Consider the following 26,582-nt stretch of genomic DNA (forward strand, 5'->3'; position numbering starts at 1 on the left):
ACTACTCGACTCAATTCAACCTGTAGTAAGACAGACCGCGGGCCCATTTGCCGGTTGGGGCCACGGAACCCGGTCTTGGCGCACGCGCGCGCAAAACCTCAGCCCGGCGCGCCGCTCTCCAGCCTCCGCTCGGTCTCGCGCTGCTGCCCGCTCTCCCGCCCCGGACCCTCCCCCTCCTCCTCGCGTCCTCCCTCCCCTCCCCCACCCCCGCGCGGCGTGCGCAGCGCCACCATCGCTGGAGGGGAAGCCCCGGCTGCCAAGTGGGGCGGAGTCGGAAGCGCGAAAGCAAAGAGGGCTGCTGCGGGGCGGGCCTGAGAGCGGCAGCAGCTGCTGCGAGGGCAGGAACGAGCGGGCGCGCAGGCGGGTAGGCGAGCGGGTACCGGCCGCGCGTCGCCCTTGCCCAGCTGCCTGGGGAGCAGGAGCGGCGGGTGGCCCGACAACCGCCGCGCTAAGCAGCGCCGCGCATTGGGAGAGAGCCCAGCCGGCAGGCGGGCAGGCAGGCAGGGCAAGCGAGGCGAGCTGCTCATGCCCCAGGCACCCAGGGAGTAGCTGCCGCTGCTGCTGCTGCCGCCGCCGCCACCAGCCGCCGCGACGGTGAATGAGCTGCTCCCTCACTCCGCCCGCCTCCTCTTCCCAAGCGACGACAGCGGCTCCGCGCGGGGCTCCTCTGCGCCCAAGATGGACGGTTTCGCCGGCAGTTTGGGTAAGTTGGGGCGCCTGGTTGCCCCTCGAAGGGTGAGCAGGGAGAGAGGTGCCACGGTGCCCCCTCGGGCGGGGGTGCCTCGGTCGAAGCAGGGAGGGAGGCGGGCATGGACTCCCCGCCCCCCTGCCCGGGATTTTTCGTGTGTGCATAAGGAGGAAAACGCACCGCACTTCTTCTCCTTGATCTTTTACTGTGATCTTTTACAGTACTGTGATTCCACCCCTCTCTCCTGGAGGGTTGACGTGCAGTTACCTTGATGCAGTTCGCATCTTTCTTCTCGCCGTCGCTTGCTCGTCCCCTAATACCTCCTCCTCCTCCTCCCGAACTGCCCAGCAAAAACCCTTCTTTTCTTGCCTCCTGCGACGGGCATCGGAGGGAAACGCATCCGTGTCAGTCTTTTGGTTTGCCTTGCGAAGGACGGGGCCGCTTTCCCTCCCTTGACTGAAGTGTGGGGAGAGATGCAGGAGGGGTGTGGGGAGGGGGTGTCGACGAAGAAGACAGAAATCTTGTTCTCCCATCCCCCTCGCGTACCCCCCACCCAGTCTTAAGGAAAGCGCTGGGAGACATGCATGGTCTAGATCTCGTTATCATTGGGTTGCAAATGGGCGTTTAAAGGGAAAAACGTGGGGTGCGACCTCACGCTGTTGCCGAGCCTGTATCTTTTGCTCGTTTGCAAAAAAAACCAAAAACAAACACCACCCGTCACAATATGGAGTAAAATACTGCCTGGAGAACGAAACTAAATCCTTGGTTGAGGTGTACAGTGTGCTTATCTCTCTCTGCTCTTCTTTTCTCAGAGGTTTAATTGGCTGATGCACCTGCTTTCCTGTGCATCCAGTACTTGCACTGCTTGGCGTGTGCATAGGGTTGGAGATTATGGCATGGGAGTTAATGTGGATGAACCTGTTATTTGCCCTTAGGCAGTGAAGCTAAATAGTGTTTTCACTTTTGTCTAGGGCCCCACACGTCTTTGCTGTTTTCCCAGCCCACCAATGGCCTTTCTGAAAAAGGTTTAGGATGCAAGTAGATGTGATGCTTAGTGTGACCCAATGTGGGCTGATTTTCTTTAAAGTGGGGGCTGTGCTTCCAATGGCCTTTAATGTGGGATGGGGTAAAACAGGGGTGTCCAAACTTTTTTCAAAGAGGGCCAGATTTGATGAAGTGAACATGCATGAGGGCCGACATTTTTTTTAGGATTGAAATTGTTGAGCTTTTTAAGGGATTTTACCCCAGGAAATAAACTGCCACAGGGGCCGGATTAAACTGCCCTGTGGGCCAGATTAAGCCCCAAAATGGACTTTGGACATGCCTGGGGTAAAAGGGCAGTGTGAGCTGTAACATCACACCCCTTTTCCAGCCCATGCTTTGCACTCCTTCCTTGGAATCTCTACAGTTCTTGCTGCTGCTTGGAGTTCACCTCTGATTATGGAGCCTTGATGGGAGAGAAATGCTTTTGGGTGGGAAAATGTAGGCTGGATGAGAAAGGCTTCAGCCTCCCTTTCCTGCCCATGTTGCTCCTTAAATCTTCCTTCCGCATTGTAAGGAACTGAGAGTGACCTGACCACATGACATAATTTGCCACTGTAAAAGCTGCTTTATCTCTGAAATAGATGCCTGAGGAAAGAACTTGTTTAACTGACTGTGTGCGGACAGTAGTTTGCTGGAGAATGAAGTGTATTGTACAAAAGTTGTTTCCTGTGATACGTATTTTCATCTTTCCATATTGCTGTGGGGCCAAATTGTTTTAGTCTCTTGCAGTTCTTCAGATGTTTTTTGTGAAAGATGGAATAAACTCCCAGCAGCTCGAACTGGCAACCAGAATTTAGATACAATCATTGTGGATGTTTCTTGAGTCGTGCCCATGAGTATCTCATTGGCTGTGTTTGAACATCATGCCATACTTTACATTTAACCAGTCAATATTTCTCCTCAAACCACAAGCAGAAAATAAACTGTAGCTGATGCTTTGGAGAGAAGCAAACCATGAGCCCGTGTTCATAAAGCACGAGAAACCAAGGCTTGCGGTTTTTTGCTCTCTACAGGGTGAAATAAAGCAGTGATGTTTGAGCAGCGTGTACTACCACACTTCTTATTTGTGTTATGTCATACTTAAACATTAACTATTTGGATAATGTGACATGTAAGCAAGGCCTTCCTATCTCTCTGCCTCCATTCCAAACAGATCTGGAGCAGCTACTAACACTTTAAAATTATCTGACTAGGAGGAACGAGTGCATACCCACATTTATGTACTGTACATTGCCTTTTACAACTGAGCAAGAGGTCAGAATTAATGCAGGGTTAAATCTCAGCAATGACCCCCTGCCATTAAAGAACACTTTATTTTTTCATTCTCTGAGGAACTCCACTCCTTAGACCATTTGTCTGGCAAATATCATGACTTGGGTCTCTGAGCAGGCCTAGGGGAAGTGGGTGGAAATAGAATAGAATCTAAGTCTGCAGACTGTAGCTTCCTCATGCTTCTCACTTCAGCCTCTAGTCCTTCGGGTTTTGTATTTGCAGAAGTGCAACCTTTCTTGGAACATTTCTGCTTTTTGAATTATAATCCAGGGATGAGGAGTCTGTGCCCCCCCCAATGTTGTTGAACTCCAGCTCACATCAGTGTCAGCCAACTTGACCAGTCACCAGGGAGCTTCTGCTTGACCTCCCCTTCTGTTTTTATACCTTCTAATAAGCTACTAATTATAAGCTACTAATAACTCTTGATCAGGGCAAAAATATTGCAGTGGCGTTCATAGGAAGATAGTTCCATAGTTCCAGAGAAGCCTGCATAACGTTGGAATGCCCATGCAGAATTTCGCCTTTTCTTTCCCTCCTCAATTTCCAACCATGTGATCAGTTTTAATCTTCACAGGGCTGCATTTCATAAATCAGCTTATCTTTTTATGTAAGAATTGGTCACAAATATAGCTTGTTCTTTTTTTACTTGGCAAGGTCCCAAGAATAGAGATACACATGTTGGCATTGGGCATACAGAAAGAGCACCGACCACCTCCTGATCTTAAGGGACATGACCTTAGATGTGACATGTAGTCCTGTTGAAACTGGAGACATGCATAGCTAGCCGTAGTTAATGGTATGGACTCAGTATTTTAGCAAGGCATAACTGAGTGTACTCTGAGTTTACAAGTTAACACTCCTTCATACACACACAAAAGTCCTTGTGTTCAAACAAAATTCAAACAAACAAACAAACAAAATATTGTATGCCGGGTGTCAGACTACTGCTCTTTTCAGTAAAATGCCATGTTTCTGCATGCAGTCTGAAGTGTTACTGTCCAGACATGGATATATGCCTTCATTATGAAGTAGGCCTGCTTGAGGTCAGCGTGTGCAACGCAGTCCCAAGCATTTACCTGTAGAAGTAGGTGCCACTGAGTGTAATGGGACATAATTAAATGCATGCCATGCTTTTTAGGACTGCTGCCTTAGGTTGCGTTTATGCATTTTGTAGGGTCAGTTGCCTGTTATTGTTATTATTATTATTTATTAATGGGGTAGGGGGAAGAGGGGTAGAGCATCACTAAGTCAAAGTCTTTTGAGAAGCCAGACTTTTAAATTCTGGACCAATTATGTGATTGCTTTACTGGTGTGTTGTGATTCTGTAGAATTGCTTCCTTCCCATTTCCTCCCCAAGCTTCTACTCTTGGCAGTAGTGAATTAAGTTCAGGAACTTGAGTGAATGTTCTGCCGAACCACCCCCAGTGTGTATACTAAGTCCCAGTCTAGGAAGACAAACCCAGGAAGGTTTATCTTCCTAAATTAGGAATACAGAATCAGCAGTTGAACAGATTCTCATGTGTCTTGCAGACTCTGCTTTCCTTCTCAAGCACCAAGAGTGTTCTGAAGTGGCTGGGGTGTCCTGAGAGCCAGAAAGGCTCCTCTCCCCTGTTGAAATCCCATGCCAGCTGTAAACTCACAGGGTGGGATTAGGCAAATCACACTTCCCCACCTGCAATATTAAGATGATAATCCTAGTTTACCATACATGGTGACCCCAATTATAGTGACTGCATTTATTACCTGTCCCTTTCAAATGGAGAACCTAGGTAGGCTAAAGATGAATAAAAGAGAGCCATTAAAACTCCTTTTTAGTTTAAAACTTGCCACCATATTGGAGAATTTTTGGCTAGTCTCCCTGTGTTCTATTCTTGGGCAAGGTGCTTTAACCACGTGATAAGTTATCAGTTCCATGTTTTGGATGATATACAAGTTAAATGGTTCCATTATTAACATTAACTATTTTTAACATTGTGGTTTAATTGTTGTAGGCTGCTCTGGGGTCTTAAGGCGAAGAATGGGTAATTAATACAGATGACTTGCAACTTGAGTGGGGGTTAGGTTCTGGGGATTGTGCGTAAAGCTGGAATTGCATATAGCCAGAACCACCCCAAAACTGCCCCTGCATGAAAACCCAGTGTGGAAAGAACTTTTAAGCTCTGTGCCTTACATGCGTTTAATTAGTGCAGTTGCGGGTGGCCAACAACCAAGTGGATAAAGCTGTTAAATGTTAAATGCATGCAAGTTGTGTGTTATGTACCGGTTACCTTGTGAGACATGATAGGAAGGTATTTCTGCTGATACTGAATCTTTATACTGAGACAGACGACTGATCCGTCTAGTTACGTAGATATTGTCTATGCAGTGGCTCTCCAGGGTATTAGGCAGAAGTCTTTTAGCCCTACCTGGAAACGTTGAGGATTGAATTTGGAACCTTATGTACACAAAACAGGTCATTTCCTGCTGAGCTGTGGCCCTTCCTACCGGTATTTAAATTTGTGCTGAATGAAATGGCATTCTTCTAGATTTGTTACTTTAAAGGGTGCTTCTGAGCTCTTCTTTGTCCTTGGGTGGACATGATACATGTTCAGATGTAGCTACCTTTGGAAGTGAGGGGTCTGGGAAGGAAGCAGCACCCAAAATGAGAGACAGCTTCTAAGTGGTGCTGCAAAGTATCTTCAATAAGGCAATAAAGTAGTCACATTTCATATACAGTGGTACCTTGGTTTTCGAACAGCTTACCGTAGTTCTGAACAACTTGGAAATCGAACGCTGCAAACCCAGAAGTCGGTGTTCCGGTTTGCGAACTTTGCTTCGGAAGTCTAACGTGCTCTTGAGCTTCCATTTTGACTGTTGCGCTGCTAATTTGCGCCCCCCCTGGCATCGTAATTAAAGCCTCCTTCCTTCTGTTTTGGCTGTTGCGCTGCTAATTTGCATTCCCCCCCATTGTAATTGAAGCCTTCTGTTTCTGATTGCAGTGTTCTGAGGTGCTATTTGGTGCTTTTGTTTTTGCTATAAAAAAATATTGCGGTTTTGTTTGTGTGATTTGTTTTTGTGTGTGTGTGACTGTGACTTGTTCTTCGTTTTATGAGACTGTGACTTCGTTTTTGTGACTTGTTTTTGTGACTGGAACCCTACTGATTGATTGTGTGACACTGGAAATGGATAAAAGCCCCCAATCCAAACAATGACCTATCTGTGCAGGTAAGTTTTTTTTTTATCATCTACATTACTGTCTTATTTTATAGTACAGTGGTGCCTCGCTAGACAAATTTAATTCGTTCCACGGGTCTTTTCTTATACGAAAAATTCGTCTAGCGAATCCCATAGGAATGCATTGATTTTTTTTATTTTTATTTTGCCCATAGGAACACATTAATTGAATTTCAATGCATTCCTATGGGAAACCGCGATTCGCTAGACGAATTTTTCATAAAACGAATTCGTCTAGCGAGGCAACCTCCACTAGAAAAAACATTTCGTTAAGCGGAAATTTTGTTAAGCAGGGCATTCATTAAGCGAGGCACCACTGTACAGTACATAGATTATTGCTTTCATTTTATGGATCAATGGTTTTGTTAGATAGTAAAATTCATGTTAAATAGCTGTTTTAGGGGTTGTTTTTAAAAGTCTGGAATGGATTAATCCGTTTTGCATTACCTTCTATGGGAAAACGCGCCTTGGTTTTGGAACGGACTTCTGGAACGGATTAAGTTTGGGAACCAAGGTACCACTGTAAAGGATTTGGAACTTGCTCTCCAGGGAAGATTGGATGGCTGCTATACCATTAACAGTCTTTGATTGTTTGTTTGTATTGTATAGACATTCCTTGTATAGAAAGCTTTGGTTAAGCTTGCTAGCTGCTTTGAAGTCTTTAAGAAGAAAGATGGGATGAAAACGTGCTAACAGATAAACCCATAAAATACAGTTAATAGGTAAAAAGTGAATATTCCTCCAAAAAGGAGTTTCTTTACAATCTTCCGGAAGGAAAACATGTGTACACATGTACTGTATTAAAAGCTATGATGAGGGGGAAATAAATTTCAAAATACTCCCTCTTTGTCCAAGGTACATATAACATCACAATGTATAAATTCAGTTCTACAGCCCTACACTAAAACCCATAACACTTTCATGTTGGGTTTTCTGGAAAATGTTACTTATTGAAATGATCTTGAGCGTGAGCCTAACCCTCTAGGTTTTAAAATGTTTATTCTGGCAGTTGGGGCATCTGCCTGAACCAAATCGGTGAACCATAATTAGCAGTATGCTGCTTAAATCTGGCTCCCTGCCTGTTATTCCATCCAGTCTCAAATAATTTTCCTGGGCATTTTGAACCCTGTGATCAAGAAAGTACGTAGAATGAAATTATAATGGCTCCATTCCTTTTTCTTTAAAAGAATGTATTTGCCTGTGGGTGACTCATGCAAAGATGATAGTTAATATTTATGAGCATCTTTATTCCAATGTTGAGGTTGATCAGCATATCAAAGAGCAATAGTATTTGGTCAACCCTTTAAATGCCGACCTCCTACCTTCCTAGTACTGTATGCCTAAGGAAAATTCATTTTAAACACACACACACACACATAGGCAGAATATGCTTATTCAAGGTTATAAAATCACCGCTGAGGAGTTACTTGTTCTTGTATGGAAATGATTTTTTAGACCTTATTGCTTGTGTGAGTATTTATTCCATTTCTAATTGTGCTGTTGGTGCTTGTTGCTGTAAAGAGAGCCAACATGTGCCCAAGCATCAGATCATGTCTTGTCCTTGCGATTAACACAGATCTCTTCTTTCAGTGTGCTCATTTCTGAGTTGTATTTGATTTTTAAAATCTTCTGGCCTAAGCCAAATTTTCTAAAATGAAAATTTTCTCATCGCAGAAGCTTTTTCTGAGGACAAACTGTTTTAAGAAACGGGCCCTTCCTTGCTTCATCACCTGTTGGTAGTCCGGGCAACATTAACAACTGCACTTCATGGTGCTGTGAATGCAGGAAGCAATGGCCTTGCTCTGATCTGACTTGTATGTCACCATGTAGACAAGCTACAATGGAATGAGAACAATGATTCTTACCCTCACTCTGCTGCCAGGCAATAATGGAGAGGTATATTGCTGTCACCACTACTGGTAAGAGCCACTTAAAGAATTGGCCAAAGTGGTGGAGAGAATCGTCTTCACAATCTATTAAAGGACAGCGTTGTTGGGGGTTTATTTTGACTAACCTACGAACTGTTCAGACTGTCCAAAGCTGTGTTCTAGGTTAAGATCTGGCACATGGGCATTGCAGATGTTTATACTGTATAACTAAAGCTCCCTATAAATAGCTAATGATTGGAATGTTTTGTTTTTCCACATCTGCATGCTATTATTATTGTTATTATTTGTTTGTATTTTCCTCCTGCCCTTCTTCCAAGGATCGGATGGCATCATACAGCTCCCTGCACCCCATTTTATTCTTTCAATAGCTCTTTGTGGTGGGTTAGGGGACTGGCTCAAGAACACGCAGTGAGCTTTTACTATTAATTAGTCACCGTACAGTCTGTTAGCCACTATCCTGTACCAGTCGTGTTTGAAACCTCCGTTGAATCTACCGAAACTTATTGCTAAAAATGTTGGGGGAAGTATTGTGCAATACACTTGGGAACGATCCTAGCCCTTTGATATCTGCAGCACTTACAACTAAATACAGTGGTACCTCTACTTACGAATTCAATGCGTTCCAAACGCACATTTGTAAGTAGAAATTTTTTGTAAGTCGAATCCCATAGGAATGCATTGGGAGAAAAAATTCGTAAGTAGAAAAAATCCTATCTAAAAATACGTAAGTAGAAAAAATCCTATCTAAACCGCATCCAAGATGGCGGATGGAGCTCCATTCGTAAGTAGAAACATTCGTAAGTAGAGTTATTCGTAAGTAGAGGTACCACTGTACTGTATTTCTATTGGTGCATCAAGGATGATTCCAGTTCCTTCTCTTCCTCCATCTCCTGATAGCAGTTACAGTCATACCTTGGTTCTCGAATGCCCAGGAACTCGTACGTTTTGGCTCCTGATTGAAAACCAGAAGTGAGTGTTCCACTTTATGAACGTTCTTTTGTAAGCCGAATGTCCGACAGGACTTCCACAGCTTCAGTTTGGCTGCAGGAGCTTTGGCCTGCAGCCAATCAGAAGCCACGCTTTGGAAGTCAAACGTTTCAGAAGTTGAAGGGACTTATGGAACGGATTCTGTTCGACTTTCGAGGTACGACTGTACTTTGACTGGAAGCTTACCACATACTAACAATGCTCTCTCTCTCTCCCTAATGGGCAGATGCCCGAATGCGGAAGAATCGTGCCCAGGGAAAAACCTGAGCTGTGATTGGATAGTTCCGTCTGTATGTAGAAACCTCCCTCACAGAAATTTTGAACCTAGCTAACGTAAGGGCTTCATAAGCCAGGCATGCATCTGCACATGGGACCTGTATGAGCATTCTTTTCTTGCAGCACTATAGGTCCTTCCTTCTATCTTTTTATGCATTCAGTTTCAATTTATTGTTGTGTAACTTACTTATGCCTATCTGGTACCTGCTAATAGTATGGTAATTGTATGGGCTTCCATGTTTTCTTAACACTTTGGGAATCTTGTGTAAGTGCATTTGCTTAAATACCTTGCTGGGAAAGCTGTAAATTCTTCAAGCTAATTAGCTAGCTGAGAATAAATTGTCACAGCTATTGTGAGCATGTGTTTTCCCAGTGAAGTAAGCCTTTTTGCAGAGCCAGTTGCCTCATTAATAATTCCTCCTGTCATTGTTATCTGGATGTCAAAAACATTATTGCAGATGGTGCCCCGACAGTGCAGGCAGAAATACCTTCCTAACACGCCTCTTGCAGTTTGAAATATTTGACACAGCTGTCCTCTGAATTTGGACTTTCTAGTGGAAACTTGTGAGATCAAACAAATCCATTTCTACAGATAATTGCTGAAAAATTGTGCTTGAGATTAGAAGTAAAGAATTGTATGTAAGCCGTGGGAAAGTGCTGAAGTCTTAGAGTGCTAGAGGGAGGGTATAAATGCATATGTTGCAAGCTAGCTTTCACAGCTGATGCCATTTATTTATTCTCTTTCATGGAATCTTAACCAACTCTGTAACTTATGCCCATTTTTGTAACCGCTTTGCGGAAATATTGTGGTGTAAGAATGAGAATGTCTTGGCACTATTGTGACCGAAAACTGCTTGTGACCCCTTTAGCAAAATGTGTTGTACTGCTGTGGGCCAGGGCTTAGTAAATTGGACTTTGAGCTTGAGAGAGCTGGGTTCAAATCTTAACCTTCTCTGTGAATGCATGGTGTGGCCTTAGGAAATTTGCATTGGTGTTGCATCAGAAAAGTATATACAGTGGTACCTCGACTTACGAATGTAATCCGTTCCGAAGGCACCTTCGTAGGTCGAAAAATCCATAAGTCGAAAAGCGCCATTGGAAACGCGATTTCCCATAGGAATGCATTGGAAATGGAAAAAATCATAAGTCGAAGCAACCCTATCTAAAAATTCGTAAGTCGAAAAATCCCTATCTAAAACCGCCACGGTTTCCTTTTGGATGTTGAGACATTCGTAAGCGCGCGGCCATTTGCTCCATTTGTAAGTCGAAAAATTTGGTTGTCGAGTCATAGTAAATAAAAAAAACAATACAGCCCAAGACAACTGCAAAGAGTTGGTGAAATGTGTGGTTTTTGAATGGGTGTTTGAAAGAATTTGGATGAGATGCATCTCAGTGGGGAGGTCATTTGACATGAAGGGAATGATCTCCTAGTCTTTTAAACTCATGATTAAAAGCTTGTTAATGGGGGTCTTCGCATCATGGGTTATGTGTGTGTTAACCGATAAAGAAAAGAATGAAGTCTTTATTTATTTATTTGTTTATTTATTTATTTAGAGTGCTCAATATTTCCTTAAGAGTTTCTGCCTGCTCAGTCCTGGGCTTGTGACCCATGCACTCTTTGTCCTTATTTAAAATACTACCTACAATATTATTTTAACAACTTGGAATTATGTGAGCCTTTCTAGTGCATCCAGCTAAATTGGCAGGCTTTCAACTATGTCCTGGGAACATGGGAGCTTGTTGGTTGAAGGAACGCTGTCAAGTACATTAAGCACAAAAATCTGGCTTACCTTGAAGGGGATAACTTTTTGGATGGATTTATCCATCCTTCTGAGTAAGGACATGCGGATGTGTATGAGAGAACAAATTTAAGTATTTGTCGAGCACCTAGAAAGGATGTCGTAGAAGAGTGCAGATTTCTCTATTTGCATTTAAATGTGCTTTCTGTCTGTAAATAAAGTTGTGGCCTTAATTTACCCATTAACCTAAAATCACGTGTCCGGTTGTGTTTAATTTACTCCATGCGGGTGACGGATCATCGACACGCAACCATTCTTGTAAGCCATTCCATGGGTGTGGAAGGCTGTAATCTCAAAGGGTAATGCTCTTGTGCCATATTTTAGGGGGAGATACACAGTGTCTTTCTGACTCCTTGGGCAAATTCTATGAAACCACTTGCCTTAAGGGAAAACAGTTCTTAAGTATTCATGCCTTAATTTGTCTGTACCCTTTTATTTTTCCAATGCAAAGATAAGGTAATGCATGTCATATAGAATATGTAACTTTTCTGCTCCCTTATAATATATATATCTAGAGACAAAATTCCAAAGAAAGAGAGTTGAGCCAAGTAATATTCTGACCCCCCCCCACTATGAACCTTTAACTACAAGGGTTCTTACAGATTTTGGAATGAAATGGGGTTTTCTTGTCACTGAGAACCTTAGTTTAAGGAGCCCTGAACTGCTAGCCATTTTTATTTATTTCTTTCTGTTTGGAGCTGAATACAGCCCTTTAAAAACAAATGAACTATGCACTGAATATGGATTTCAAGGCAGTAGAGAAACTGTGGGATGACATGAGACTGTCACAAGGTTGAAAGGGGTCAGAACATCCACTTTGCCTAAGGGCAGGGTCATTTTTCAGTAAAATGTTTTGCAAATTTGTTACTTGTGTTTATAGTCAGCCTTTCTTGCGCAGAACTGAAAGAAGCATATGTGGGGTTCCAAGGTCATCTCTAGATAAGCACTGGCCAGATCCTGACATTTTTTTTTTAGTATAAAGCAAGGTTGCTGTGTCACGCAACTGCCGAAACAGTTGCTGCAGTTAACATCTACATGTAGTTGTAGAAGAGACTTGTTACTAGTTTTCCTTAGGATATACATGCTACCTGTCACTTCCAGTATTTCTGCTTTTAGCTTGAAAACATCTGAGTCTCCAACAATCTTGGTAACATTTGCTCCATAAGCCTGGGGGTTCTATCTCATCAATGGCCATTATAATTTGTTTGAGTGCATTCTGGAGTTGAACACTTAATGAGCATCATGGTGGAATTGAACAGTATTGAAACATGCCCCTGAGATACATTTTTTTTTCAACTGGTGGTGATTCCTCCTCCTGGTTTGTGACATTTGGAATGAAGGAAACTTATTCGGGTAATGTTATATGCTCAGGGCTTTTTTTCAGCTGGAACTCGGTTCCAGCACCTCTCAAGTGGGCACCATTGCCATTATAAGAGGACAAGAGTTCATTGTGAGTTCCAGCACCTCTTTTTCTAGAAAAAAAGCGCTGGTTATGCTGAGATGACATATACAGTGGTACCTCTACTTACAAATAACTCTACCTACGAATTTTTCTACTTACAAATGGAGCTCCGTCCGCCATCTTGGATGCGGTTTAGATAGGATTTTTTCTACTTATGAATTTTTAGATAGGGTTGCTTCGACTTACGAATTTTTCTCCCAATGCATTCCTATGGGATTCGACTTACATTTTTTTTCGACTTACAAATGTGTGTTCGGAACGCATTAAATTCGTAAGTAGAGGTACCACTGTATAGGGGCATGAATCTGACCACTGGAGCCTGGGCTTCAGATGTTTGGGAGCTATGGGCCATTTTTAAAACAAAAAAAATCACCAGGGGGCCTGTAGGAAAATTTACAATTCAAAGCTATATAGTTTCTGTCAACATGTGGATAGCTTCAATTTTTCAAGAAGAGAAATATCCCCTTGCATTGCCAATGCCAGCTGTAAACATCTGCCTGAATGCAACATAATTTGTTTAGAGCTTTCCCCACTCTTACATTAAGTAACATGGGTAATAAAACCATTTACCTGTCTTGTTTAAACTTGATGATGTATCTTACGTAAATTGAATCTTTGTAGTTTTCCCACATTTAAATTAGTGCAGCTGCTTTAGGCTGTGTAGACACACCTAGCACCTTGTAAAATGTTTTTTCCCCCGTTGCTCGCGGTGAAAACGGAAATGAGTTTGAGAGCATATAATTTTTTAAATTGGAGGAAAGTGTAGAAGTGGTTTTTAATACTGCTGCATTTTCAGGAACTTATTTGGAATATGTAATTTACTTGGTCAAGAACAAGATGGCTGGGCTGATTTCAGTAAGCCTAGTGTTCTTCTGCTTTGACGATCACTCGTAGCTGAGTAAGTTTGCTTTCCATGAACACTGTTTTAACAGTAACTATGTAAGTGATTGCGGAGGCCAATTCTGGATCCACACGTTCTTCCACAGTAGGGACATAGGGCTGGAGTTGATCATGATGAGGATTTTCCAAATGTGCCTTCCTCTTAGCACGTTTTTCCCTTTCGTCCCTTGCATCCTGAGTTCAAGCGTCTTCAAAGTCCATGACACCTTTGATAAATGCTGTTCTCCAATTGGAGAACACTGGCATTAGTTCGCCTGTCTTCCCAAGTGATGTGTGAAATTTTTTTGAGACACCGTTGATTGAATCTTTCAAGGCATTGGAGATGGCGTTTATAAGTGGTCCATGTTTCACCAGCATACCGTAAGGTTGGTAGTACAATAGCTTTGTAAAGAAGCATTTTGTTTTCCCGGTGAATGTCCCCATCCTCAAACACTCTGCACTTCAAGCTGCACTCGCATAACTCAGGCGAGTAAGCCTAGTGAACAGCTAGTCACTAAGAAGGAAAAAAGAACAGGAACTCACATCTTGTATCATTTCCTTATGAGGGAAATGGCTCTTTCAAAGAATATAGGATGTCCACTAATTGGCCGCTCCTCTATCTATCAATCCTCCGTACTTGTGACACTAGTTTATGTAGAGCCACTCTGGGGTTGTTGTTGTTGTTGTCGTTGTTTTAAAAAAATACGGTGTGCTTCCTAATAGTGTTTTGTTCCAGGTGATACAAACCAGATATTTTCAAGCAAAGCAGTAACATTTTGCAAGACTACCTAATTATCTTTTCTTGCAGTATGTAATTGCTAGAAACTAGCATTTCGTATGAAACTCCCCAGACTTCCTTAGATTAGTCACTCCACCCCACTCCCGGAGTTGAAGCGATTCCTGTTAATAAGGACACCGTGACTTTGCTTATGCAGATATTCTGCGAATGTGCTCTGTATAAGAATGCCAACAGCGGTTAGCTTTTTTGTTTTTTTGTTAATGAAGTGAGTTTTCAGCAGTAGAATATATTTGGCATGCGCTTGTGCCAGAATGTGTGAAAATGAATTGGTGTTACTTTTCCCTTTTTTTTTTTTTTAAAAAAAAAAGATGATTGCCTAGTTGGAAATTTCTTACATTAGTTATGTCTTGGCAGACTAGGACCCTGTAAGACAACTCTGTTTGAGGTAAAGACGTTATGTAGCTTTATATGGATTAACCTGAAAATGGGAGTTGATAGAGGTTTTTCTACTATGCTCATTCCATATCAAATGCCAATTCTCTTTTCTTATTTGTCCCTTCCATTATTCTTCAACTAGGATTCTCTTCTCCACTCTCACTATGCCTTCTGCAGCACTGTATATGTTCAAATGTATTACTGCTTTATTCCATTTTTAAAGAAATAAACAAGTTTGTTTTTTAAAATTCTTGAAAAATTGCTACAAGAAGGAATTCAGCTTTGTGACTTAAACAAATATGGAAGAGCAGGTTTCTTCTTGGCTAGATCTGGAGAGAAAATTCTGCTTTAGCCTAAAATGTTCTGAGCGCACTTCTACAGTGGGTTTGCTCCTGAACATCTGTATGAAAACTTTTATTAGCTATTTAAACACATTCAAAATAAATTTTTAACGTGCCCCTAGCTGAAAGGGTTATGTCAACAATTAAAATATTCAAATATCTACATGGGGCTGCTGACAATTTAAAAATTCATCAAGCTAGCATAATAAAATAGTTAAAAGAGATTAAAAAACAACAACGCCACCCAGGTTGGAATTATTGTATTTGCTTTCATGTAGAATTTAAAATCCAGGCCATTTCTAGCTGCTGCCTCTGCAGTTCAGTATTTTGAAGTGAAATTGGTAACTACTGAAGTGTCTGTTTCTGCCATGTACGCTGACAAACTTCAGTGGTAATAGGCTTTGTCTCTGTTTCAGACTAGAGCAGTGTGCCCTAGTTACATGTTAAATGGCTTTTTTCATTTTTTAGGAGGTGAACTCTAGGCCATGGGAACACCAGAAGGAATGTCAAGTGGTGACACTGCTACATGAGAGGAGAAGCGAATAGCATCTATCACTCACATATACACACAAGCACATGCATGTACACTCTCTTATTGATGTTTTTTGAGGGGAGGGTTTCATGGCAACTCAACTGCAGGCAGTACTCTCCACTCCCACCCCCTGCACGCCGCTCTTTGGAACGAAGCATTGCATTGTTGAAACACACAAAGGGTAGACAACTGCAGTATCTGTGAAATAACACTTTCTTTTTAGTTGGGTGGTGTGATGAGCACAATAACTGGATCCATTAAATTTGTCATGCCTTTGCTTTCTACTGTGGATGCTTGGGATATGTGTGGCAAGGCGGGTAACTGCATTTTATTTCTAAAGCATTTAATGCTTTAATCTCCTTTAACAGATCTAATTGATTTAATACATTTAATATATTGCAAAGCCTCAGTGGCACTTACATTTCAATTTAACAAGCAGAATCTATCCCCTAGGAAGAAAAGTGGTTAAGAGCGGTGGACTCGTAATCTGGTGAACCAAGTTCACGTCCCTATTCCTCCACATGCAGCTGCTGGGTGACCTTGGGCTAGTCACACTTCTCTGAAGTGTCTCAGCCTCACTCACCTCACAGAGTGTTTGTTGTGGGGGAGGAAGGGAAAGGAGATTGTTAGCCGCTTTGAGATTCCTTAAAGGGAAGTGAAAGGCGGGATATCAAGTCCAAACTCTTCTTCTTCATCATCATCCTGTTGTAGGGAGAATCGGGAGCTGTCAATGTCACCTGTCCAGGTGCTTTGCCCAGGCCTGACCCTCAGTAATGTATTTCCAAGGCAGAAGGCGATGGCCGTAGCTTTGTGGCAGTTGGGAGAAAATTTCTTAGACTGCTAATGAGGTGTAGATGGATATCACCCAATGGGTCTAGTCTGCGCTGCTGATCTGACTAGAACATGGGGCTTTTCCACATGACCTGTTTGTTAAACATTCTTTCTCATTTGCTTACACAAAGCTTACATGGAGGTTAGACTATGTGGTCTTATTTACGGAGAAATTGTGTGATAATTTCCATGTGAGTTACATTTCCAGTTACTGTACTATACATTTTAACTGTAACTGAAGGGATTGTTTAATAACATATAAAGGCGGCACATTGCTCACATATGTTTCCTCTGGACAAAAATATTTTTTATTTATCTAGCATTTGTTTGTGGGAGGAGAATGTAATACCACACATTTAGCCAGAATTATCCTGATTTGCTTGTGCAGTAGCTATACGCTTTCTCTATTAGTTTGTAGATTTTCGCTCTTTGGTGCGTTTCCCTGTCACTTCCCTAACTTCAAAAATACAGTTTCTTTTTAAAAGGGCTTGAATTGCTCCCACAAAATACTGACATTGTGAAGGTAGCCATGGTTGGGTTGGAAGTGGGTAGACCTGGAACCGCTAAGGTTTAGGCGGCATCCATGTTCCCTCTGCTGGTTCATAAGCCTCAAGTGGATCTGAAGAGGTGTGAGAAAGAGAGAGGGAGCTGACCTCAAGCAGTGGATGTGCTTCTTCTCAACAGGTCAGGGACGAGGCATGCCAGACGAGAGGGCATAGGTTGCTGCAGGATAAAGGAAGGATTGGGGGTTAGAAAGTGTTCCTCCAGGTGTATTTTCATTAAGTGAACAAGTATTTTCAGATCTGGCAAATAAGACTGACAGTTCAGCCTGGTCTCCTGGGGCAAGCAAGGAGCACCTGGGACTAAGCACTGAGGGGTTGGACCATGACAAAGTGTGACTATCCCCACTTCCCTACACTGCCACCAGCTTCCATCTACGGTACCGAAAAGCCAGCATTGCTGATCTGCCTGTAATATATACCTTGGTTCTCGAATGGCTTAGTTGACGAACAAATCGGCTCCCGAACACCAAAAGCCCAGAAGTAAGTGTCCCGGTTTTTGACCGTTTTTCAGAAGCCGAATGTCCGATGCGGCTTCCGCTCAAGTGCAGGAAGTTCCTGCAGCAATCGGAAGCCACGCCTTGGTTTTTGAATGGTTTCGGGACTCGAACAGACTTCCGGAATGGATTAAGTTAGAGAACCAAGGTTCCACTGTAAAAGGTGTAATATCTAAGATAGTCTAATGAAAATGTTAGGATTAAGGCTTCCAGAATTGTGTAAATTTTTACACTTGTTTTTATATGTAAATAGCTTGAGAACTTTTTTGTTGAAAGAGTGGTGCTGCGTTAGGGTGAAGTCAAAAACTACTCTTCCCTTCACTCATCTCAACCAGGTGAAACCGGGCCTCAGCCTTTGTTTGTTCTTTCTGTCGCGGTGGATTGAAGGGGAGTGATCTGTACTTCATGCTACAATCCTATGGGCTGATACAAGATTGCACTGCAGATCATTTATTTGAACAAAAGCCTTATTCGGAAGAACTTTATTCAGCCCTAGTTCGACGCGCACTTATTAAAGAAACCTCTTATCCTGTGAAAAATGTCTGCTGGTCTTTGCTGGGAGCTGGAGCAAATATATATATTTCTGTTTCTGGTTTGGAAAGCTGGCCTCTGGTCTCTGGGGAGGCATGGAAAGACTGCCAGCTCTTCAAGGATGGCGAGGGCAGCAGCTCCCCCTTTGATGACAGTGAAGAAAGAACGAGGAGAGTTGTGATGGCTTTTGGCATTGTGTTCTGCGAATGGCATCCAGTGGCTTCTGTTTGCGTGTACTCTGCCTCCTAACTGCTAATTCAGCTCTTGTGCAGTGACTTTGAATTTTCCTTGACAGCTAGTCCCCGGCCCTTGCAGCGCTGACAGGACAAAGCCAGGATTCGACACCATCTGGCCGCCGCCGTACGGCATGCAGGGCAACTCTTCCTCAGAAATGTTTTCACTTTCGTTAATTCTGAGTTTGCTCGACATGCTTTCCATATTCCCTTTCTGTGCCAGAGACTGTCATGAGCTGTTTTCTTTCCAGATGATTTTGTGATGGCGTTATAGTAGCGTTTCCCAAGCATTTGAGGCACACTCTCCCTTGCACCACCCTGCTTTGTAACCTGCCAACTTAATACTTTTATATCTCCAGAGCCTTGCTTGTTTGTGCAGTAGTGAGGAAGGAACCTCAGGCCTCAAGAGATTTGGCCCTCGAGACTCTAGTCTCCTTAGACCATGCCCCTCCTTCCCAGGCCACAGCCCTCACCAGCCCTGCTCCACGCTTTCCTTGAGTGTTTTTGCTTGGCTGGAGTCTGTCTTTAAACTGTGACAATGCCTCTTTTCTTGCCTGGATGGAGAGAGGCACCTCTGCCTTTTGTGTGGCTCAAATGGAGCCTCTTGGAAGAGTACTCAGATTGAATAAGGTTTCCTGCCCTGTCCTAGGCCCCATCTGCACTGTACATTTGAAGCATCAACAACATCCCACTTTAAACAGTCATGGCTTCCCAAAAGAATCCTGTGCAAAATATAGTTTATGGATGCTGATACTTCTTGGGAGACGCCTGTTCTCAGAGCTACAATTCTCAGAGTGGTCCCTCTTACCAGAGAACTCTGGGAAGTGTAGTGTTAGGCAGGGGGAAGTGATTTGAAAGTTGTGGAGAGAGGCTTAGGAGCCAGAAATGCATTGCATTTTGCTGCATTCAAGCTGTAATGCAAAAGTCATACAGCAATCTAACACAGCACCAGAAAAAATTGCCCCAACAGGCATAAAAATTTGAGTGGTCCGCCTAGACCCTCTGCAATGTTTAAGTGGTTGTGAAGAGGGGAGTTTGAAAACCACTGATTTAGGCAACTTTATGCAGAATAAGGCTGTCAATGGCTGCTAACCATCATGGTTGTATACTACCTCCACTGTTGGAGTGGGTATGCCTCTGAACACCTGTTTTGTCTCCAGAGTTTCTGGAAAGCAATAGTTAGAGAAACAGCCTGCACATGGGATGCGGGTGGCGCTGTGGGTTAAACCACAGAACCTAGGGCTTGCTGATCAGAAGGGCAGCGGTTTGAATCCCCACAACGGTGTGAGCTCCAGTTGCTTGGTCCCTGCTCCTGCCAACTTAGTAGTTCGAAAGCATGGCAAAGTGCAAGTAGATGAATAGGTACCGCTCTGGCGGGAAGGTAAACAGCGTTTCCGTGCACTGCTCTGGTTCTCCAGAAGCGGCTTAGTCATGCTGGCTACATGACCTGGAAGCTGTACGCCGGCTCCCTCTGCCAATAAAGCGAGATGAGCGGCCAGGGGTCCCTTTACCCCTTACCTTTACAGCCTGCACATCCTACTTCCTAGAGATACCTTGTTTGGCCACTGTGGGAAAGGGGGCGCTAGACTAGATGGACTTTCTGTTTGATGCAGCGGGTTCCTCTTATGCTCTGAGTTTCTATGTGAGCCAGTGTTCTGGGCATTGGTTTTTGAAGGAGGTGATCCTACATAAGATAGAGGACCTCATCCAGAAAAAATATATAGCTAAAGCAACAAATCACACAGACAGAAGTTAATTAGATCAGGGTTATGCAAACCTCAAGTTTATGGGATCTACCTTGTTTTTTACTCAAACATCAATACTCATGAATTGGCAACTGGTGCAAAAGACATACATTTACAATTAAAGAATTATGACCCTACAAATTTGTTTCGACATCCAGAACTGAATTGAGCTCTCAGCCTTCCTCATTTTTTTCTTTATTTCAGCAGTATAATTTAGTGGGTTGGGAGAGAGGTAGTTGTTGCTATTGTTAAACGATTGGGAATTGGAAATCCTTGCCTGAAATCACCCATACTGGTAGATGCCAAATCTACTTTCTGCCCACCCCTGATTTACGTAGCTTACTAGTATTCTCAAAGTCAAAGGTGCAGCATTTATGAGCTTTGTCAGTTGCAGGGATAGATCACCTGCTTTCTCCACTTAGCAAATATCACTTTGGATGCAGTGCAGCGTGCTAAAATAAGAGGACGATTGAGAGAGCTTTTCTCTGTTTAGATAATCATTGCCATCATTATGTTTAATGAAGGGATGGTTGTTGGCTTGCTGGCCCTTTCTTTTTCTCCATCCATGTGTTAATAATATCAGGAGCAATTTCCAGATTAGTTTTAATTAGGTTTAACAAATATGCTGTATTTTCACAGATGAGATAAGAAGGAAATTATGCTATGGTTAGCTAATGTTGCGCAACTGTGTGTTCTTTCCCTAGCAGGAGGCGTTATTGTGCTGAATTCCGCAAAACACATGAGATGCGTGGCCATGGTGGCTGGCAACACAGTGATCATTGCCAAAGCAAAGCACATAAGTAACAGCTCACGGAGGTTTTAGAGACATGATATAATTAGTGATTTCCTTTGTAGCCTCCATGTGCTTATCTCCAGCTCTTTATTCATTTCTTTGTAAAAAAATATTTATATATTTGCAGTTCGTCCAATACAGCATGGTGGTATACAATATATACAATAAAATATAGGACACAGTTAAAAAAACAACAACCCAGTACAAAATAATCATTTAAATGACAGGCTAAGCAACTGCATAGGCCTGTCCACACAAAATGGTTTTCAAGAGATGCTGGAAAATCTAAAGCAAGGGTGCCTGCTGAATCTCTGCAGGAAGAGTCTTCCATAGCACAGAACCAGTGTCACCAAGGTAAATGCCCAACTTCTAGTGGAGCCTAGTCTGATCTCAGTGACATGGGAGACAACTAACTGCCTTCTCTAGAATGTATTCATAATGCAGACGATGGGTAGGAAACCTGGTTCCCTCCAGATGTTGCTGGACTACAGTTCCATTTTTACTCAACCACTGATCATACTGGCTAGGTCTGATGGGAACTGAAATCCACAATATCTAACATCCCTGTTAGAAGGTTCATAACGTCTTACCAGTGAAGAATAATGTTGAATTTAGATACTGCTGTTATCCAGAAACTTGTACCCTGCAATATAGATGGGAAGACGCTATTCCTGAAAGCTTCAAAAAATGTGTGCATTTTCTGAGAAATGTTTTGCTTGCATTGTTCACTGCATGTGGGCAGGAGATGAGGACACAGAGAGAGGCAAAATCGTGGTTCAGAAGGAGAAATAAAACACAAGTCTCCAGACTGTTTGTGCCTAGCCATTGCAATTGTGCTGGAAGGCAATTGCTACTTGATCCATAGCTGAGATCTCAAAAGAACACATATTTAATGTACAATAGCAAGAGAGCCATGTACCGTGGGCAAAATATTGTCCATATATGTTATTGGGTGACACTGGGAGAAATCATGCTCTTTGCACCATTTAAGCTACAGAGTTGTTTTAGGAACAAAACAGGGCGAGGCAATCATGTAAATGCCCTGAGCACCTTGAAGAAAAGGTGGACTAAAATGCAGTAAAGCCTCTTCCCGGCTCGACGGGAGGAGGTGTTGTGGGCACACGCGACCTCCCGTGTGGGAGGAATGGCTAGCATTCCTCCCCAGCTCATTGGCCATTCTTCCTGCCGCGGCACGCCTACGGTGCGTCCAATCAGGGCGCACCGCAAGGGCGTGGCTTACCTATAAAGGTGAGCCCGCGGCAGGAGCTCACCCTCTTGCCCTCGGAAGCGACTAACCTTAAAAAAAAAAAAAAAAAAAAAAAAACACCGTGTATGCTTCTGGACGGATAACCAGGCGGTCGTTGGTATCTTATCCAGACAATCCTCTCATTCCCCTAGGGTCACTGCCTTACTTCGGGCCTTCGTCCTTCAGTGTCTGAAATTGAACATCTACTTTTCATCTAAATTTGTACCAGGTGTTAATAACGATATCGCGGACGCTTTATCTCGTTTCCAGATGGACCGTTTCCGCTCTCTAGCGCCAGAGGCTCAGGAGTTGCCGGAAGCATTCCCGGAACACCTTTGGAATCTTGGGAACGAGATGTCTTAGAGGGAGTATTGGCGTCGGTTTCCCCCTCCACTCTTAACACCTATAAGAAAGCTTGGTCGGATTTCAGGAATTTTCGATTTAAAACTCTGGGTTCGGGCCCTAATACCCCACCCACTACGCAGGAAGTACTAATGTACCTTGCAAGCTTGAGGAGGTTGGGCAGGGCCGCCAGGACCCTTCACATCCAAACGGCCGCCATTTCCTTTTTTAGTAAGGCCAGCTTTTCCGTTGACCCTTGTGCGGACTTCTTAGTTCGTAAGGCCCTTGAAGGGTGGCGCAGGCTTCAGCCCCCACGTAAGGACTATCGTAAGCCAATAACATTCGATATTTTGATGCAAATTCACAGACACCTGAGGGTCCTTTGCTGGTCCAAGTTTGAGACCAGACTTTTCTCGGCAGCCTTTTCAATCGCATTCTTTGGTGCCCTTAGGGTCGGTGAAGTGGTATGTGAGGGCCCCCCTGACAACATTAGGAAGGGCATCTTGCTGTCAGACTTGACATTGTCCAGCAAGGAATTGGTTATTCGCATTCGCCAATCAAAAACCGATCAGCTCGGAAGGGGCACCTTGATGCGATTGCCCGCCACAGGCCAAATAGGGCCGTGTCCAGTAAAGGACACCAGGCGTTTCCTACATTTAAGGCCCCCATCGCCTGGCCCTCTATTGATTCACCAGGATGGCTCTTGTTTAACCCGCCACCAGTTCACACGCGTCATGCGCCGGGCGATTTCGTCCTGTGGACTAGCTCCCTCGGAATTTGCACCTCATTCATTTCGTATTGGGGCCGCCACTACGGCTGTGCACATGGGCCTATCAAATGAGAGGATTCAGGATATGGGCCGGTGGAAGTCCAAGGCATACAAGGGATACCTCCGCCCTGCTAAGTAGTTTCCTCAGGCCACGCTCGACATCCACACTTACGTTCTCTTTGCTTTGCTTTCAGGAAATCTTATTAACATCTGGATGGTGGGCCATAGCATTATACACTGGGCTCGCGCTCGTGCTTGTGATCGGAACATGGGCCCGAACCTTGGGCTGCCACGCAGTGTCAGGATCACCTGGATTACCAGACGCGGCATGCGCTGGTCTGAATTTCTGCCGGCTGTAAAGGCTAAGATTGCTTTACGTGGGCCCCCCGATCTCTTGGTGGTGCAACTTGGCGAGAATGATTTGGCATACCGCAAAGGCCAAGATTTAAAGTGGAATATTTTTCGGGACTTTGATGAACTGTTGGCTGCCTGGCCAACTTTGACCATCTGTTGGTCTGCCCTGCTCGAGAGACGCACTTGGCGTGATTGCATTTCACCTGCTGCTGTGAACAAAGCAAGGAAGTTTTTGGATTTGGCTGTTGCCAAAAAGGTCCTGGCCTTGAACGGACTTGTGATATCGCATCCTGCTATAACCTTCTGTGAAGAACGCTTCTACCGTGCTGATGGCGTGCATCTCTCTAATGATGGCAACGATGTCTGGCTGGCTGATGTCTTGGATACTATTAGGTGTTGGTTACGGAAGTAAAGGTATTGGCGGCGAGCCCTTTCGGGCCCGATTGGCGGTAGGCATTGGATTATCCCTTGTAGGTACAGGTGTGGCGGGGAGGTTGCTGCCATCACCTCCCCGAAATGCGGAGGGGTACTCCCTTAAGGAGTCCAAGGGGCGCTGCCAAGTTCGAAACCGTGGAAGGTGAGGGCCTGAGGGCACGCCCCGAATGGTGGCCCCAGGATGGGTACCTAGTTGATGTGCATCGCAGGTCCCATCCAATGGTGGTTAACCCTTCACAGACTGCCAGCAGAGCGGGCTGGAGTCAGATATAGTCTATTAGATCCAATGCCTATGCCAATACCTCTCTTCTTCCGTAATCAATAAAGTTGTGGCCTATTCGACCCATTAACCTTAAGCTATGTGTCCAGTGTCTTTATTTCATTCCGGGAGGCCGTGGGAATTGCCACACAAAGCCTCTTCCCGGCTCGACGGGAGGAGGTGTTGTGGGCACACGCGACCTCCCGTGTGGGAGGAATGGCTAGCATTCCTCCCCAGCTCATTGGCCATTCTTCCTGCCGCGGCACGCCTACGGTGCGTCCAATCAGGGCGCACCACAAGGGCGTGGCTTACCTATAAAGGTGAGCCCGCGGCAGGAGCTCACCCTCTTGCCCTCGGAAGCGACTCACCTTCTTTTCCCACCCACCTCCCCCCTTTCAGGCAGGGTTTCCTTCTGACGTTGCCTACGGACTTTGGTTGGTCGCCGTATTCGGGGCCTGGTAGGAATTTTCCCACCTGGCAAATTGGCTCTGGCCAGGTGGTTTTCGCCTACCTCGTGGTAATCGTCACAACTTGGGTTTTGGCGGTAGGCATTGGATTATCCCTTGTAGGTACAGGTGTGGCGGGGAGGTTGCTGCCATCACCTCCCCGAAATGCGGAGGGGTACTCCCTTAAGGAGTCCAAGGGGCGCTGCCAAGTCCGAAACCGTGGAAGGTGAGGGCCTGAGGGCACGCCCCGAATGGTGGCCCCAGGATGGGTACCTAGTTGATGTGCATCGCAGGTCCCATCCAATGGTGGTTAACCCTTCACAGACTGCCAGCAGAGCGGGCTGGAGTCAGATATAGTCTATTAGATCCAATGCCTATGCCAATACCTCTCTTCTTCCGTAATCAATAAAGTTGTGGCCTATTCGACCCATTAACCTTAAGCTATGTGTCCAGTGTCTTTATTTCATTCCGGGAGGCCGTGGGAATTGCCACACAAATGGTTGACCCTGAGCTCGCAGATGGGTGCTTTCTGTTGTCTCTGCAGTCCAAGGGTAACTGACAATTGGAGGAGCAATGCTCTCTTCTGCTCATCTTGAGTCTTCATAAAAATGAACACTCTAGTATGTGAACAAGTCTTTGTTCAATCATACAATTCTTTTCTTGCAGTCTCTACTTCCATGGTCATTTGGATCGACAATTTTAGGTTTGTTGTTGTTTAGTCGTTTAGTCGTGTTCGACTCTTCGTGACCCCATGGACCATAGCACGCCAGGCACTCCTTTCTTCCACTGCCTCCCGCAGTTTGGTCAGACTCATGTTGGTAGCTTCGAGAACACTGTCCAACCATCTCATTCTCTGTCGTCCCCTTCTCCTAGTGCCCTCAATCTTTCCCAACATCAGGGTCTTTTCCAAGGATTCTTCTCTTCTCATGAGGTGGCCAAAGTATTGGAGCCTCAGCTTCACGATCTGTCCCTCCAGTGAGCACTCAGGGCTGATTTCCTTCAGAATGGATAGGTTTGATCTTCTTGCAGTCCATGGGACTCTCAAGAGTCATTTTTGGTTAGGGTACCACTTTTAATTATTTTTAAAGAGGGTGTTTAGTACAAGGTTCTCCTCCCCCCAATGTAACAGTGAAATGGAATTGCTCTTGCCACATCAGCAGCCAGAATTAAGTTATTCTTATGCATTAAAAACCAACACCAAACCTTATCAACAACACCTTTCATCAGAAAACCTCAGGGCAGGTTACAACAAATGCATACATACAACAAGCTACTAAGACAGCAGATAATATCACAAGCCTGTCAGTTTCCCGCTGCTGTGTAGGTCAGTTGAACAGCTTTAGGAATCCTGCCACAAAAGGTGGGTCTTCAGATGGCATCTGAATCCGGACGATGTCTGTGCCAGGCTAAACTCCATAATAGTGGTGTACGTTTTCCAGAAAATTTAGAAAGTAGAATTTTTTTCCTGTGCAAATTTGGCTAATTTGATTAGGGGAAATTACATTAGAAGGGCCAAATATAGCAAGTGTAATTTTTTTAATTAACAAAACTAAGAAAACAAAAAACGTTGAAACTGCCAAGCTTGCCCTTACCACCCTTGACAAACTATAGCTCCCACAGTTAATTGGGGGGAGCTGTAACTGTTAAAGTGGTATAACAATCCTTTAAATATATGGTTTGGGTGTGGTGCCAGTGTAGAACATTGGTGGCGCTGGGTAGAATGTCCGCTAGTGCCTGTTTTGTTTGATAGTAGTAATTCAGTGTTAATTAGTGGAGTAGATATAGCTGTGCAATTTAAGTGCAATTCAAACTGCACAAGAAACTTCACTTATTGAAGTTTTGAAAAACCCGAACATCAGCTTCACAAAGAAAAGTGCTGGAGTGTGTATTCTACTTTGAGCATTTCCTCTCTCTTGAGGAGTGAACACATGGCTTAATTGTATTCCACTGAAGGTTTTGCGCCAGTTCTTAGTTAATGATTATCT

The 26,582-nt window shown here is 44.1% G+C and overlaps 1 protein-coding gene across 1 annotated transcript in view; it reads left to right on the forward strand.

Moving 5' to 3' along the window:
• Positions 1 to 310: 310 nt before the first annotated feature.
• EML4 (EMAP like 4) overlaps positions 311 to 26,582 on the forward strand; it is a 162,683-nt gene continuing 136,411 nt past the window's right edge. The window contains exon 1 of the mRNA XM_035111226.2: positions 311 to 703. Within this exon, the coding sequence (XP_034967117.2) occupies positions 679 to 703 (25 nt within the window). The 5' untranslated portion in view covers positions 311 to 678. The remainder of the gene's footprint in view (positions 704 to 26,582) is intronic.

This window comes from Zootoca vivipara, chromosome 3 (genome assembly GCF_963506605.1).
Source record: "Zootoca vivipara chromosome 3, rZooViv1.1, whole genome shotgun sequence".
NCBI lineage: Eukaryota > Metazoa > Chordata > Lepidosauria > Squamata > Lacertidae > Zootoca > Zootoca vivipara.